Genomic DNA, 17,153 nt, shown 5'->3' with positions numbered 1-17,153 from the left:
ATACTCTGCTAGCAATGGCACTGTACACAAAATCCAAGCATTACTCTTTCATTCATGTAAAAGCAATCAAATCCAAAACAATTCACCTCACAATCCTGCAATTTATTACAGTCATATTGTACAAGCTGGGAAATGCAATGGCTGTAATGGAAATATGACAGAACCGTAATATTGATACCATCTATCACTCTTCTAGTTCAGTAAACTATCTTCAAATCTTCATCCTGACACTTTCAGTTACGCCTTTCAAGCCTGGATCTGAATGGCGAAATACTTAGGCTACTAAGATGGTGAGGTCAGAATGCCGCATGTTTTTGCCTCCTGGTTACTTTCCAGCCGACAGGAACCTTACTGAGTAGTGGCAGTACTGTGGAGAAATATGTTGTTTCCTCTATCTCACATCATCTCTCTCAGTGCAGGACAGCAAGAAAACACCGCCCTACCTATGCAATGACTCCAGGAGGACTGTTTTAAAGATTCAAAGTATGAATTCAAAGAACAGCTTTTTGTTTCTTCCATAAGAAACCACGTCTGCAGGTGATGAGCCCAGTCATCAAAAGTGTTTTAGAGACCGAAAGGAAACAGTTTTTCTGCCCTCAGCTTGTATCTGTTTTGCATTTAGGTCCAAATACCAACGGCAATATATCCAACTGACAATTCTGCCACATACAGAACCTTCTGAATTCATGTTAACTGGCAGATACTCTGTCAGTTCTCACACTTCTTTGCCTTAGCAAAGAAGCAAAGATTTATTCTGATTTGATTCAGCATCTCAGTTTACTCACAGAATTGGTTCCAAGAACTTGCAGCTTTGGTTCTCCTGATTCCAGAAGCTTGGCCACCATATGAAGGAAACTTTCCACAAATGGTTTTATGCTTTGAGAATGGCAAGCCATTAAAAGTTGGTCCAGTGCTTCCATGGCAATTAAAACATACCTAAAAATTGAGGAGAGATTCACATAAGCTTACATGCTAGATTTATCGTTACCTCAATTTGATCAGTTTAGGCCTTTATTACTACAAAACTACAGAATTTAGAGAAGAACAGGTGGAAGGACCATCCTTCCCAGGATCTAAAAACAGAATTGGCATTTCCTACATTTTTTAAAAAAATATTTTAAATAGAAATTCTCTCAGTTTCTGTTTGCTTCCAAAGAACATTTTTAGAAGGTGTGTCAAAATAAACATTATTTGGTAATAAAGTATATATAGTTCAATTTTCTCCCCCCCACCATCACATTTTAATTATAAACCCCATGTTTCTAGTCCATAGCTCTTATGCTACTAAAATCCCAGTATGGAAAGCTAGCAACATATCCATACTGTCAGAAAGCATGCCAGTTAAAAGAAAGAGTAAAGAAAAGGAATAAACAAAATGAATTATCCAAAAAAACAACCATTTACACATTCTGCAAAATTATAAAACTAGTTACATCTTTAATGTAAAAAAATGATAGCCTATTACAGATATTTCCTTTCTTTTGCAACTACTCTTGCCACTTAACTTCTTGTACTTCTTACTCCACATTCTTTCAGAGTTCTCACTCAAATAGGACTCAGAATGTGACAGAGCTTAAGTTCACATTTAAATATAACATAGCCTAACAGGGCTGAAAAGAAAACTATTCCCCCTTCCCCATACCCTGAATTACATTCAGGAGTTTGGGTCTTAATTCCTAAGCTAGACCAGCACAGTGATTATGAAACTCAGCTACTTATTTGCATCTGTTTTTATGCAGCAGTTTATTTCTTTACCCATAGCGATGTCTGACGACATCTCTGCTCAGCCTCTCTGCTAAGTAAGCACCAATTCGATCTAGTTTTTCTGGTGCAGAAACTGCATAGAAAGTCAGCTTCTCCATATCAGCTTTAACAAGACCATCCTAAAAACAAACACACAAAACCACAAAAATTAAATTCACAGATAATACAAAGCTTTTGAAGTTTCTTTCCTTTTGTCTACTTGAAGTTCAAAGATCTGATTCCTACAGACTGGAACAAGCTACTGAAAAAAACCAGAACTTCTGAGAAAAATTGGCGATAGCTCAACAGCAAAAATCAGCAATTTAAATTAAGTAAAATACTTCTGAAGGAAACGAACAAACCATCTTTCCCCACCTTTTGGTCAAAAGCAGTATGTAGTGAAACGTGTCATCAGTTCTGAGACACACCTTTATGCTACTGGTACAATTTAATTCCATCCCCCAGCCCCCGAAGTCATCATATATTTAATGCATAATTTTAACAAATTGATCCTACATACAAACAAGATTTTAGCTTAAATATTTTATTTCTTCATTTTTTTTTGTCTTGGACAAGGCTAACACACAGGGTAACTGAAGGCTACCTCTTAGAACAAGATCTATGATCTATTAAAAAAAATGAAAAATAAAAATATGAATAGTAAGAAATAGTAAAAAGAAAAACGCTTAAAAAAAATTTCAAACACCAATCACTTAAAGCTTTTAAGTCATCACTTACTTTTGGATCTTCAGGAAATATGTTATCTACCAGACGCTTGTAGCGAGGTCGCAAAGCAGCACAGCAACAGCACACTCCTGCAGAGAGATTTACCCAACAGGCTTTAGAACAAAGTTTTAAAAACTGTGTATCTTCATTTTAAGTGGCTAGGTGACAAGCAGGGAGAAAAAAAATATTGTGAATATAGTAGCCTTTTTTTTTTTTTTAAACCATCGGCACTTAAGCAAAATTAAGCTCACTGAAAGTGACTGAGAAGTCAGATATGCCAAACTACTATTATAATGCAGCTTTATTCATCTCTCTTGCATTTGCTTTAGGAAAAAGCATCAGTTGAAGACAAGATGTAACAAACCATAACATGAGGTGACGAATGATATTAGTGTTTGCAATGTCTGTCTAACACTGGATTATGGAGACCAGACTAAGCAAGACCAGTAACGCTCAAGTTCAGGTGAAAAATCTTCTACTCCTCCTCCTGTGACCCAGGGTGTACCTCTACAGTCCCTTTCTCAGCTAATGTTTTGACACCTTCTCCATCAACTTCTCCAACAGCAGTAAACCAAGATATATAGACAGCTGTTAGTGGGAAAAGTCTCCCACAGCGATGTAAGAACAAACCTCAAGAGTAATATTATCACTGAAGAGCTACTGTAGCTTTCAAAACAGGAAAGGAAAGAAACTGTGCTTGATTGGATTCCTTATGACCCATGGACATTCCTGACCAAACCTTTTCTGTTTTGGGTGCAAAACCCTTTCCTTTAGTTCACTGTCTTCCAAACCATATGGTAAGTATTGCTATCTTCACTATCTTCATATATCACTATCAAAATCACTATCTCAAATATCACTATCTTTACTATCTTCCCAATCATTTGATAAGTATTCTGGCAATATTTAGTATCCTTAATTAAAATGAGCATCACAGAGTTACTTGTTAGCTAAATAAAATGTCAGATTTCCAGAGTTATACCAACAATTAACATAAAACAAATAAGTAACTTTCAGTCTGACAGATCATTTCAAGGAATCTTAGTTTCCATTCCCCACTGTCTGCCATCCATTACATATGGATTACATAGTACTGTGAATATATATATGCTCTCTATGAAGTTTTAATAACAGTAAATGTGCAAGCATCTTGGGTACTAGAAACCAGTGCACCTTAGAAATGCATGTGCCCTCAAGCCATACTGAAAAAATACCCAGAAAAAAAAAACACTTCAAAATCTAAAAATCCTAAAAAAGACTACTTTATTTGTTGTTTTATCTTCATTCTAAATGAGCATTTCATAACACAAGCAAACAACTACTGTATAAAGAAGTATAAACTACAATACAGATACAATCCCTCCCTTAATTGTTCCACGATTTTATTGGTGATCAAAGGTGGTCGCTCAAAGTGGAGAAAGGTATTTTGCTGACCTCATTTCTACTCTGCTACCGATATTCAAATAGATAAAAAAGATTATCAGAACAATACATGCAGCTTACTTACAAAATACATACACATTTTTCCCTAGGATTCAGGACTACTAGATATTTGCAATAATTCTGATCTGTACAAACAGAAATACCATCTGAAGTAAAAATGCAACATAAAAAAAAAAGAAAACAAGTTTCTAGTTATCTGTCCAATTCCTTTACCAGTGAACATTTATTCCCAAGGTATTTAAATGGTTTGACAAATCCAGTTTTAAATTGCTTCAGGTATGGAAATATTAATCAGACTAACTCATTGGTCAGGTCACAGATCGACGTTAAAGCACCTCTGAAGCACAAGATCCAGTGAGATGAAAAGGCGTATTACCAACAAGTGTGCACAAAGATCGCCTCTCAAATCTCAATACCTACAGCACTCACAACAGCTAAATATCTTACAATTACTTTATGAAAGGTATCCATCTATGCACTCCAAAAAGCATAAAACACTTTGCTAAAAATAACAAAAGGGTAATCACACCCAATTCAAAACAGGCAAAAGAATAAAGGCTATCCTGGGGATAACCTTGATGTTTACAATGTATCTGCAAATTTTGGGGGCTCGTAAGAAGTATGAGACAAAGATATAGGGATTTGTATTTCTTTACACGCCATACCCAAGAAATCTTTATTGTTTTTAAACCACATTTATCAGACTGTGGGAGGTTCAAGACAGATTTCCTCTGATATATTCCTTTTTATTACAAGACTAGCTGAGCAGGTATTGCCTCATCCATTCCACCTGTTTCCAGACACGGCACTTTCCTTTCCAACAGAAAGCTGAATTCCCCTCACAGTGTGACAACTTCATCTTGCAACTTATTCAACCAGAGACTATCCTGAAACCTAGACCTATGCTTTTGAAACAAGACTTTGACTTGAGTTTCTCTTCAGTGGTGTTTTAACTCAATCCATGAATTCTAAAGAGTCAAATATCATCAATAAGGCAATCACATACTTACAACTTTACTATAGTAACGATGATAACAAATAAACCCTCACACAATAAACTACTTCATACTGAGAATTTCTGTGTGAAATAGTACTTTGCCGCTACTGTTAAGCTCTTCATATGACTTCATCTCTACTGATAACCTCCTACTACTCACTGGAGTCTAACCAATGTAAAAATCTACATTTACATAAAAACTACAGGCACTAAGTGACTAAAATCAAGGCTATTTCACGGGCCACTGGAAAATACAGGTAACGCTGAATCAAAAGATATTAAAAACCTACTTGTCTTGCATACAATTCACACAGATGTATGAAATGTATGAACAGATTTTATATAAAGCAGTATTTTGTAGTATTTCAAAATAAAGTAAATAATGATTTGAGAGTAGGTCTCTCTCCAATAGCATCTAGGATATCACTCAATACTAGGAAACTCACATAAAGGGCACTAAAATGCAGCAAAACAAGAGGTTTATTGTAAAATGTTTCTGAGTTAGTCATGCAGCTCTGCATGGTTCAACATTCTCTGCATTTGTTTTCTCCTACCTGGCTCTTCTACCTTATATACCACTAATATTGGTCCAGAGGAAACAGTAAATTTTATCACTATTTACAATAAAATAGTCTTATAATAACTTTAGTACAATATTTTGCTACAGCTATCTAAAACATAGTAAGAACACAGAAAACATTGTAAAATATTACATGGGACGCAGGCAGTTAAAAACACTTTTAGAGTTAACTTCTCCCTTTCTAAGTAACAGAAGGAAAAAATCTTCACAAAGAACTACAACTGAAGTCTCAAAATGGTGTCTTAGAACAATGGTAATTACATAAATTGAACATAGAACTGAATGACTGGATACAGACACTCATTCGAGAAGGATGAAATACTAGATTACAGAGTACCAACTCTGACGGCCTTACCAGATGGTTTCAGTTAACAGAAACTCAATAGTGTTCAAATGCTGCTCTTCAAACTTATACCATATAGCGAGCTTTGAGCTCCCCATAAAAGCCTAACAATAAGTTACATGAGATTTGTAAGAGTTTTCTTCTCCCTGTCCCAGGTTTTCAATTCATTTTTGCACTGTCATGTTCTACAGTTATAATACAGCATACTAAAACAAAATGCAAAGCACTGTCTATCACTAAAACATAAAACTAAAATGAATGAACTTTAATGCCATTAAAAGAATTTTCTAAATTAAACAGCACATTCAAGTGTTACAAAGCTACAGCTTGATCTATCAAAGCTTTCAACTTCAAAAGCTCTTGTGAGTAAAGATATTTAAGCAGAACACAATTAGAAAAAAAAGTGACAGGCTCTCCAAAGAATATAGAAACAAGCAGAATAATTAGTCGTGATACAGATTTTGAGGTAAAATTACTTTTATCATTACTCTACGTTTTGATATGAAAGATTATTAAAAGCATATGAAATAATTACAAAACATTTTTGAATAAATAATAATAAAGGACATAATAAAGCACATAATAAAGGCTTAACAACACATTAGAAATAAATTGAACTTAAAAAAAATTAACTGAAAATATTTCACTATCTAGAGCATAAAACATGAACATTTTAAAAGGACAGAAGTGGCTATGCAACTGAAAACGGATTCTGTACTTCTTGGATACGGATTTAACTCAGATAAAATTTGATACAAATAAACAGTTTCATTTCACACGAATAAGCTCTTTTGTAGCTATACAGAATACAAACATTAAGCTGGGTAAAAAGAACCTTGTTCCAGCCAAGGTTGGAACAAGGCAGGCTTATCACCCAAAAATGCTATGACAATTTCCTTTCAGTGTCAGACATAATTTGCATTTTAAAGGTCTCCCTCTTGAAGACACCTCTTCATCATTATATACAAGTAAATAAAAAGCTTAAAGTGGTATCTACAGAGAACTTCACCCTGTTATACGATGCCAAGGTAAACATTTTAAACAATAGTTCAGTATTTGCTTTGGCAATAGTGGTATTTTCCAAGTTTGGAAATGCATGTTCTGTTCTATTAAGGAATCCTGTAATCTGCATGTTACATATTAAAGCTGCACATAATTTACCAACTCTAAGGGTACTACTTTTTACACACATTTATTCTACACATTATCAGTAAAAAAAAATATAGCCTATGTTATCAGAAAATGGTAATGTCACCTACCCAAACACATACATGGTCTTGGTTCAAAAGCAGAATTATAATCATAGGTTTTTTCCTGCTCAACAGTTGGAACTTGAACATACTGCCTCATCTCGGATATGACTGCACTCCCCAGGTACTCTGTCCTCCTCCAGCAATTTGCTCTCTCAAACTCGCACAGAAGGAGTTACTTCACATGAGGGCTCTCCAATACTGTACACTTATCTGATTAGCTCTGCGACATCTACATAAAGCCAACACACACGTGAAAAACTTCAGTATCGAATTCTATTAACAAGGCCAGGTACGAGAAAAGAGAAGAGATAAAGACAAGGGTGGTACTGTATCCTGAGCATGTGATTCGCAGCTCATCACAATGAAATTGTGAATAGAGACAGTTTCATTATTTCAACTTCCCTGGAATACACAGTTCATTATTCCTTTGAATAAAAAAAAAAAATAAAAAAATCGGTATAGTTTCAGAAGAACCTGCGTTCATTCAGCTGCCATGTATCACTGTAGAATGATGAATATTTTAGCAAAACATATTCCCTGGATCTTATCGAACTGAATGGCTAGGAAAAAAATTTATTCTAAGTTGCTGACTATAAAGGCTTTTTAAACAGAAGGGTTTAAGATTAGATAACCACTTTAAAAAGTTAATAGGTTAATTTCATTAACACTATCTCTAACAATACCTCAGCATTCAAGAAGCCAGTATTAGAAAATTTAAATCCATTAAAATATCCTTACTCACAGATTTTGTGATGCATTGAGAAGAAATTCCATTTTGGTCTAAACACTTAAAAGTTACTTTCTGACTTTGTATTTCTTTCCGACTTCGCATTTCTTTCCAACACTTTATCCTTTTATTTCCTACATTACATCCATTTGGATAAAATGAATGGAAAATTCTTATATAAGTATTTTTATATATCCTGAAAAATATAAGCTTCTGTGTTTAATAGAACTGCAAACAATAATTTTCAATAATAAAATAACAATTCCATTGCACTTCTAACTTTAAAAGATTACTGCTAATAAACTAGTGCTTACTGCATGCAAACTCATAAAACACTGACCTACATAGGAAGTTTCATCACTTATTATATTAAAGAAACTCTATGATGTGAAATAGATGAATATACAGCCCAAGAAAATTTTATTTCACAAGAGTTAGGCTGAATATTCACTGGTACATCTCATTTGTATGAAATTACAGTCAATGAAAAACAAAACCTTAAATTGGCTTTAAGCCATGAAGTCTAGTTCTGCCCTGTTCCAAAAAAAAAAAAAAAAAAAAAAAAAAAACCATCAAGTTTAAAGCTGCCAAATTATTTTCTTCATCAAAAAAAAAAAAAAGCAAAAGAGAAGACAAATAGATTGTGCTATTCTACGGCACAGTTTCTTCCAGACATCTTTCTAACACTGTTTAATACCGTTGTCTAATACTGCTGTCTACTGCTTGCAGAACAGTAACAATCTGAACAAAGACTACATATTCACTTACTGAAAAACTTCATTAGGTTCACAAGCTTGGATATGGTCATCCATATCTTAATCTCTCAAGATTAAAAAACAAAACAAAACAAAACAAAAACCTCCCTATTCTATCAAAAAAGTAGTCTAATTAATCTGTAGATATAAACTAAACTTTTGTTAATCTGTATTTTGCTATTATCAAGAAAGAAACTGAGCACTATAAGGATTTTATCTGGATGCTCAATGTACTTCAATATAAATATGTAAAAATACAGCTGTCTATGCATTAAACTTCTTTTACTTATTTTCTCTTATCTGAGAAATGTAAATAAACAAATTTGTTCCAAACACCTAAAGAATACCTAAGTGCATAAAACAGCACTGCCACTACTACACTAGTTATATCAGGCTAGTTTTGAACTGTTAATATCAGTTGATGCATATAATTCAGAACTAAAACTATTTTCAAGGACATTCTCTTTCCATTATTAGAAAAACAATTTGGAAAAAGGAAATTATTCTGGCCAAAAAAGGTTAAAAATATTCTTCAACCTGCTATAAAAAGAACGACGGCTGTACAGACGTGCTAATCAGCCATTGCAATGCACCTCTGACGCACTCCCAGAGAAAACAGAGGACTCATCATCTAGACAGTATGAGGTCCCATCCCCCAAATAAGCTTTTCTCTTACTTCACTCTTCCCCTAGTGCTATCTGACTTCTGAACAGCTGGTTTCTAGCCTTTCTCCACCAAAAAGAAACAAAGAAAACATCCAACATGCAGATCCAATTTCTGTCCTGAAAATACAATATTCATCTTGAGGTCAACTCCTGATCCCTATGAAAGCAAAATCTCAGTTAACAGCAAACATGGAAAATTTGATCCACTACCTAGGTTTGGCAACTGTACATTTCTTTTTGAAAATTACTTGGTGCTCATAGTTAATTTGAAACAAAAGAAAGAAAGAAAAAAACCTCTCTCCCTGAAATTTATTTTTGCAGTAACATGCTGAAATATAAAGTTAATTCTGCTGTGATATGACTTCAGGATGTGTACTTCCATACTCGAATCAACTTTAAAAGAGATACAGCAGGCTACAGCAGTAAGTATGCAAAAATAATTAGCATATAAGCTTTTTGTGAAAACCATGAATGACAACGCACAAAGCTATCAGGAAGAAGCAGGGAAAAGAAGAAAAAAAGAGAGAGAGAAAAATCTAGCTGCATAAGCCTTACCACTAAGCTTCTTCAATAAGTATTCATTTCAGAACCATTAGCAATTAAAACAAATCCCAAGAGAAGATATCATCTTTGGGACGGTGCCTTTTAAAGGCTTCTAATCCATTAAAAAGAAGTATTCCATTACATCAAGCTCTCCAGTCGCATTATTTTTCACAAGTTCCACTGCCTGCAGTGTTTCCGTGCTGCCTGTTCTTTTTCCTCCTTTCTCCTACCTTTGTTATTATTTTCATACAGCAACTCTGTTTTACTTGCTCATTTCTGTTCTTTTGCACACTACCTTCTCCTTTCCTACTCTGAGACAGTACCAGAGCTCTCTATCTTTAATACATTATTAAGAATATCTAAAAATAATCTGCTTCTAGTGAGAGAAGCCCTCTGACACATTATGCATTTGCTTCTTAGTTCTCTGCCCTTACTTATCTTCACATTAGGTTGGCCATAACAAGGTCATTTGCTTCCATCACTAAAGGAACACAAAAAGGAAGTTTCATCAATATGCCTTACGTCAAGGTCCCTAACTTTCCTTTTTAAGGCAGTTTATTTTGAAGATTTTATGTTGTGTTTTCCTCAAAGTTTACAAAATGTTTCAGTTAAAGAACAGCTTTTATTTTGTCCCTTAAAAATTGTCACAAGCTTGTATAAAACCATTATATTTGAAAACCAGGGTTCTTTTCAGTCTCATGTTTTAAAAGTTCTATGTTAATAGTGATTTTGCAGTCCTTAGGCACGACGGTCACCCTTTCAATTACACATTCAGTCCTAAACAATGCATGGTCCCTCCCTCCCACCACTGGCTACAACCATAATACCAAACTTTAGCTAGCTTCCCAATCATCAGCACAATTTCCAACTCATTTTTTACCTCTCAAACCAGTTCAGTCCTTGCAGGTCACCCCTATTTACTTTAACACCATTTTCCTTGAATATTCAGGTCAGTTGCACATCTTTAGCAAACATACAATGACAGCTTACAAAAACATGAGCAACTCCAAAAAGAGATTACATTTACTATTCCAAGGACCTTAAGAATTGATCTCACATTTGGTAAGCCTCAAATTGATCTATGGAAGTTTAAAAAAAAAAAAGTGTGTGTGTATATACATATATATATATACACACACACACAGTTACAAATATTTACCTATTGTGAAGGGACCTTTGCACAAGAACTCATCAATGAGCCTGCAAATCATTTTTTATCCTGTATCTTGTGTCCCAGGGTCAGTACAGGACAATCCTGAGGAGAATCTACCCCTCCACCATCCCCACTCCTGCTCCAGAAAAAGACAGATCTAGGTAAGTCTCTGTGACCCCCTGCCATCACAGCTGGTAGTGATAACCCTCTGTGCTGGCACTCACTGCAACCTCGGTAAAAAAAGTATTGATATCTTGTACTGAGCTGGGTGGGAGGGTATTTGAGGCTTTTAGGGGATTTGGGACATTTGTTTCAGAGCTGAGAGAACCACCTGGTCTGCTAAAAGACATTCTTCCAGGACCAAGGAAGATTTCTTCTATGTAACAGCTTACCAGGTTAGAAACTACCTTGCCCAGTCCTCACCCCGTGTGTCCTGTTCAGTCCCAGTGACCCAAGCAAGCTGTGTGTGTAACACACCACAGTAACGTAACCCACCTAGGCTTCTGCACTAAGGACGCAGTGCAGGCCCCCTCCTCCTCACATGCAGCAGTTTACAGGCTCACACCATGCTGACCATGCACACGCTAACACAACAGATCCCACCTCTGTCCCATGAACAATCTTCCATTCATCTGGAACGTATCAGCTGTCCTTAGGACAAGGACCACCTCCGGTAATGTTGGGACATCCTCCTCCCCACACCGCATTCTCACACACGCTCGCCACCTGCGAAGGCACCGGCCCTCAGCCAGACCCTGCAGCTGAGCCACGGTGTGCAATCGTCCTTTCGAGACCTCCCTCCACAGGTCTCCCTCATGAAAACTGTCACTTCAGTTCCAGTGAGCTGGCAGTTTGCATTAAGGTCTGGTAAAGAACTACTTTCATTCCCACTTTCGGTAGGGAGCTCAGTCAGGAAGCAAATTCTAGGTGACAAGCCCAGAGGAGGGGGAAAAAAAGGGGAGAGACGGAGCTAGAGGGAAGGTATATGATGATACCGCCATTTCTAAATGAATACTGAGTTCATGGCAAGCTGTTTCTAAATCAGTACAAGATCAGGTTACAGGCAGACTTTCAGACTAATGGAGAAAGGGAGGGGAAAGAGAAGGCACTACCCCTTTAAGGGTGACCAAGTTTGGCATGGCAGATGGAAGTCAAGCTTTTTGTGGGCTCAAGAGCTTTGCATGGAGGAGTACAGGACAGTTTCTGTGACTGAAGGAGCCCAGCTATGACTGTTTGGGCAGTCAGGATATGGTACATCAATGCTCCACTGGGTAGGAAGGGTGCAGTTACTCTCCCCACAGACTATTTCAGCCAAAAACCTGAGCATGAAAAGAACAAGATCAGTCATCTTTCCTCTCTGCTTCACTCAACATTTTCTCAGAAAGGAAATTCTTTTAGGTCCTGGAGGACAGCAAGCTCAGACCTGCTCCTCTAGCCTGTATGAAGGACCTGACATCCAAACACATTACCTCAGTCCGCTCCTGGACACATATCTGGAGCCCTCTGTGATGCTCACGGACACAAATTCCACTGTAGATATCCTGACCACTTGCAGAGGATGAAGCCCTCCAAAACTAGTCTTTTCTATCCCAGTATAGACTGAAAGACTCACATGCATCCTCACAGAAGTTATGCAGGGAGAAGCAGGTATTTAGTTTGGACTATAACAGGAACATTTTACACCAGTAAGTGATAATTCCAAAGAAGGCGAAGGCTGAAAACTGGTCCCTTCCCATACAAAGAGGAAGACTCCTATTCCTCCTGAAGGCTTGCAGATGTTGAACAGGTTCACTGCCCTCCAAGCTGAGGAGGAGCTGGGCATGGTTTCACGTGAAGCATCTGAGCTGACAGACCGTGCGCCATGCAGGAGCACCAGAGGAAGGGGCAGGTGATTGCAGTGGGTGGTCCCCTGCTGCAGGGGACAGAGGCACCCATATGACAACCTGACCTGCTGTCTAGGGAGGTTTGCTGCTTGCCAGGGGCTCAGACCTGGGATATCGTGGAGGGACTGCTGAAGCTTGTCTACCCTTCTATTATCCCCTGCTGCTCTTCCACGTGAGCACCAATGATACAGCCAAGGGCTACTTGGAAAGTATCAAATGTGATTATAGACCTCTGGGGGCATGTCAGTGGTATGGGGGCCCAGGTGGTTTTCTCCTCAATCCTGCCAGCAAGCGGGAAGGATGGGAGGACGAACAGACAGATACTGAGAGTTAAGAGTTGGCCATGCAGCTGGTGTTGGCCACAGGGTTCTGATTTCTATGACCATGGGACCCTGTTTGAAGACTGGTATCTGCTTGGGATAGATGGGATCCACCTCACCAAATGGGGCACACACATCTTTGACAAAAGGCTGGCCAACTTGGTAAGGAGGTTAACTAGGAAAGACATGAGAATGGGAGAGTTATAGAGATGATGCAATTAGCAAAAGAGGGCTCAAATGGGGATACTTCAAGTATTGGCATGAAGGCAAGGAAGTACTTATGTCATCCTTGTAGATATTCAAAAGCCATGTGGACAAAGTCCTGGGCAATATGCTTTAGGTGACCCTGCTTGAGCAGGGCAGGTTGGACTAGATGATATCCAGAGGTCCCTTCCAACCTCAACCATTCTGTGAATATCTAATCTATTTGCAAAGCCAACCATCTCGCATTGATATTCCACCCTGAATGTGGTAATGATACAATTAACAGGATCCATGATTGCTGCAGTACAGCCACAAGTCTGAAGTGTGTAAGGACTACTTGTCATCTCTCACAACACAAATAGTCACCCAAACACCACAAATGATCCTGCCCACACTTGAAAAGAAGGTTTCAGAACACTCCTTCAATCCAAGGTCAGAGTCACAAAAGAAACTGAAAAAACTCCTGACACCTGGGAAGGCTGCCAATATGTCTGTAGATCTACCCTGCTGGTCAACCAAAGTCTGCACAACAGAATAGTGGCTTTTGCCATTTTTGAAACCATAGCTTCCCTACACCAAGCGACAGATAGAACGGTGTCAAAGGCTACCTTCTTTTGGGAGCCCTGAAAGCCAATGGTACAGATGATTTTGTCAATACTACACACTTGCACTACTTGAAGACAGCATGAAGGATGGCATTGGGAGACGCTGACCATCACCTGCCCTAGAGAAGAAATGCTCACTTCAAACCACTTAGTAACTGGTCAGCAAGTGTCCAGGTTTGCAAGACCTCTTAGGGTAATAGCTACCTGAAATTTCATGCATGGGAAATCTGAAAGTAGAGGGGTGTCAAGAAGTTTCATGACTTCTGCTCATTTTTTCAAGTTCTAAAGACAATGCAGCTTCACGAGACCAAGCTTGTTTTCTTGGCCTAGAACCCCTGGCAAACCATGGGGAAGATCAGCTGCAGTGGTAATAAGCTCACTCTGCTCTCATTCAAGAGAAGTGCTGTCTAAAACGCAAACAAGTAGAAGTTCATGCAACAAGATTTTAATATCAATAGGGTATTTTTTTTTTAAATATAGACATTAAAGATAGACATTACACTAAAGTCACTCTAGGTTAATCTCAATTATAAAATATCCTTGTGATTGTTAATCTTTCCCATTAGCCCTAAAAAGTGCACCCGGGCTGGAGTCAAGTTTCCCAGAATAACTAAAAAGCAGCTGTTATGAGGTTCTGCATGGTCTTATCGTCTCCAAAAAGGACTATATCTAGGAGTAGAACATATGCCTTGAAGACTCCATCCAGAACCATATATCCCAGCTAATGAAAATGCAGCTCCCCCATTCTGCTATTCCTGATCAGTCACAGGTGCGAAGTACGTACAGGCAGCTGATTCCTCTGCTGTGCAACTTGAGGACCCAATGACTATGCCCCTTTTCTGCTGCCAGTCTGCTCTCACCAGACTGAACTGTTCTGTTGAGAAGACTGACAGGTGTATAATTGCATACAGAGAAATAGTTATATATATATGCACATATTATTAATCATCTAGTCTCAGGTGTCTCATTAGTTTTCTGTAGAAACCAGACAGAACATTGTGGGCGCACAGACTCATTGTCTTCCACTGCAGTCCAAGCTCTTGCCCACAAACACTGCTACTCCTCACCATTCACAATGCCAACTTCAAATTCAGTTTGCAAAAGCAATGTTCTGGTAGTTCTGAAGAACTTTGAACTCATATGTGAAGAAGCATTAATGCTGATAATGCATTAATGATAATGAATAACGCATACAGAAAAAGTGTTGAGTCGAGCTTACACTGCATTTATAAGAATACATGAAATGTCTGCTACCTCAATTATGTCAGAGACAGCTCTTAACTATAATAACTACTCATATTTCATAACATATGAAGTGTACAAATTCACATTTTTAGTTTTCACATCATGTTTTCCTTACATACTGACAGCTTTAAAAAAAAAAAAAAATCAGGACAGAGTGCTGATTTAGTACAGTGACATAGTTGGTTTGAAATTCCCAGGTAAGAGCTAGAGTAAGCATTCTCAAAACAACATTAAAGAGTTTGGGAGCCCATTTCAAGACAAAGCACAGTCCTCAAACAGCAAACTATTTGAATATGTCCAAGTATAATTTAGATACATAGTTGTGCCCCCCCCCTTTTTTTGGAAAAAAAAAAAAAAAAAAAAGAGTCCTTTAATGGGTCTTAAGCTGGGCATCACACAGGTACCAGTTATTTTGGAAAATCTTGGGGCCTAAAATTCTACTAAGGTTTTGCATGGAATACAAAAACATGTTATAGCTCTATGAGCTTTGCAAAATCCACAAGCTGGCTTCAGTGATAAAGCAATCATTGTTTAAAACTTAATCCACAGATGGCCTAAAACAGGAAAACCCAATCAGCATTAATACAAATATAAAACCTCAGTACGAGAAAAAGATTTGTTATGCAAGATTGCTTAAAGCCCAATTCCTCTATTTCTTATAATTCCCCATATGGTAAACTTTAGCTTCAAGATTTCACAGTAACTGCTAAAAATGTATGAAGATACAAATTTTGAAGACTACGAGCATTAGAAAAATTAGCAAAATGAACAGTCATAGAATATAGATTTAAATTGTCTACAGCAAAATAAATCTTACAGGTTTGGCCTAGAATTGAACTTTCAAAGAAAGAAAGAATTAACCTTTTCTCTTGGACCTGATATGATTTAAGAACCCTCTGGAAAGAATTATGCTATTAGAAGAAGAGTTGGGCTGTTGCTCTTACAGATTTGATAAACTGATAGAAATACCAGTTTAACACTTTTCCAATTTTTCTGTTACTTGGGCAAGTTATTTCTGTTACTCTTACAGTTAGGACAAAGCACCCAGAAAAAAAGGTATTGCAGCAAGAGACATGACTCATGCATTCAAAATTATTTCTAGATTAATACTGTTGGGAACTCCTGCCCTGTAAGCATGGAGATTGAAATGTTCTGGTCTGCTAAATTCAATCTAATGATTGGGGGGAGGGAAGGGAAAATCACCATATCTTTCCTAACTCACCTATCTAAAGAAATTATTACATTTAAAATAACTGACACAGGAACAAGATGAAAATTTGATTGTGTTTAGAGGCCATCATGCTCCCTTTTTTTGTTCTTTCTACTTTGGTACAAATCCTTTAAAAAAAGCCAAATTTAAAAAGAACTGAAGTAAACATTTATTTTGAAATCAAATGTATTTACCTTTTCTCATATAATTGTTGTGGATTTTGCTCATTTTCACAGAAGATATTAATTCCTACTCTAGAATGACATGTTTCTAGTTTAGAAAAATGACCTGGTATTTCAAAGAATTCCAAGTCCTTAAACACAAATTACCAGTACTTCAATAGTTTCTATTTCATGAGCTCTGTTATTTCCACATATAAATTATCGAAGGCTAGAGAGTTCTTTAACTATTATGAGACATGTCTTTTGCTATGAAGTAAGAACATACCAGTCTGACTACTGCAATATTCACTCTACACAAATATAAGTTTATTTACTTAAGCTTCTGTTCAACAAAAATGCAAATATTTCATAAATAGATTTAATTAATTTGTTTTTATGTCTTGCAATTAAGCAAGAAATTTCCTAGTTTACAAATCTTGACCTGCCAGTCTCATGATTCTTCAGTACATCTATGGAAGAAAAGGACTGTATAATTGTTTGTGCACTTCTTTTCAAATATAAACAATTGTAACATTTTCCCTGGGTTGCAAAAGTTTCATACCGACTTCTTTCTGGGTATCAAAAGGTTTGTATTCT

At 37.1% G+C, this 17,153-nt stretch overlaps 1 protein-coding gene across 7 annotated transcripts in view; it reads right to left on the bottom strand.

The window, feature by feature from the left end:
• EFR3A (EFR3 homolog A) overlaps window positions 1-17,153 on the bottom strand; it is an 82,983-nt gene that overhangs the window by 54,000 nt on the left and 11,830 nt on the right. For all 7 annotated transcript variants that reach the window (XM_064507880.1, XM_064507882.1, XM_064507877.1 and 4 more), the window contains 3 exons: window positions 2,482-2,558; window positions 1,756-1,883; window positions 786-936 (listed from right to left, as the gene is read on the bottom strand). In XM_064507880.1, coding sequence (XP_064363950.1) covers window positions 786-936; window positions 1,756-1,883; window positions 2,482-2,558 — 356 coding nt within the window. The remainder of the gene's footprint in view (window positions 1-785; window positions 937-1,755; window positions 1,884-2,481; window positions 2,559-17,153) is intronic.

Source organism: Dromaius novaehollandiae, chromosome 2 (assembly GCF_036370855.1).
Source record: "Dromaius novaehollandiae isolate bDroNov1 chromosome 2, bDroNov1.hap1, whole genome shotgun sequence".
NCBI classification, from domain to species: domain Eukaryota; kingdom Metazoa; phylum Chordata; class Aves; order Casuariiformes; family Dromaiidae; genus Dromaius; species Dromaius novaehollandiae.
This window is presented reverse-complemented; position numbering and strand designations above follow the sequence as displayed.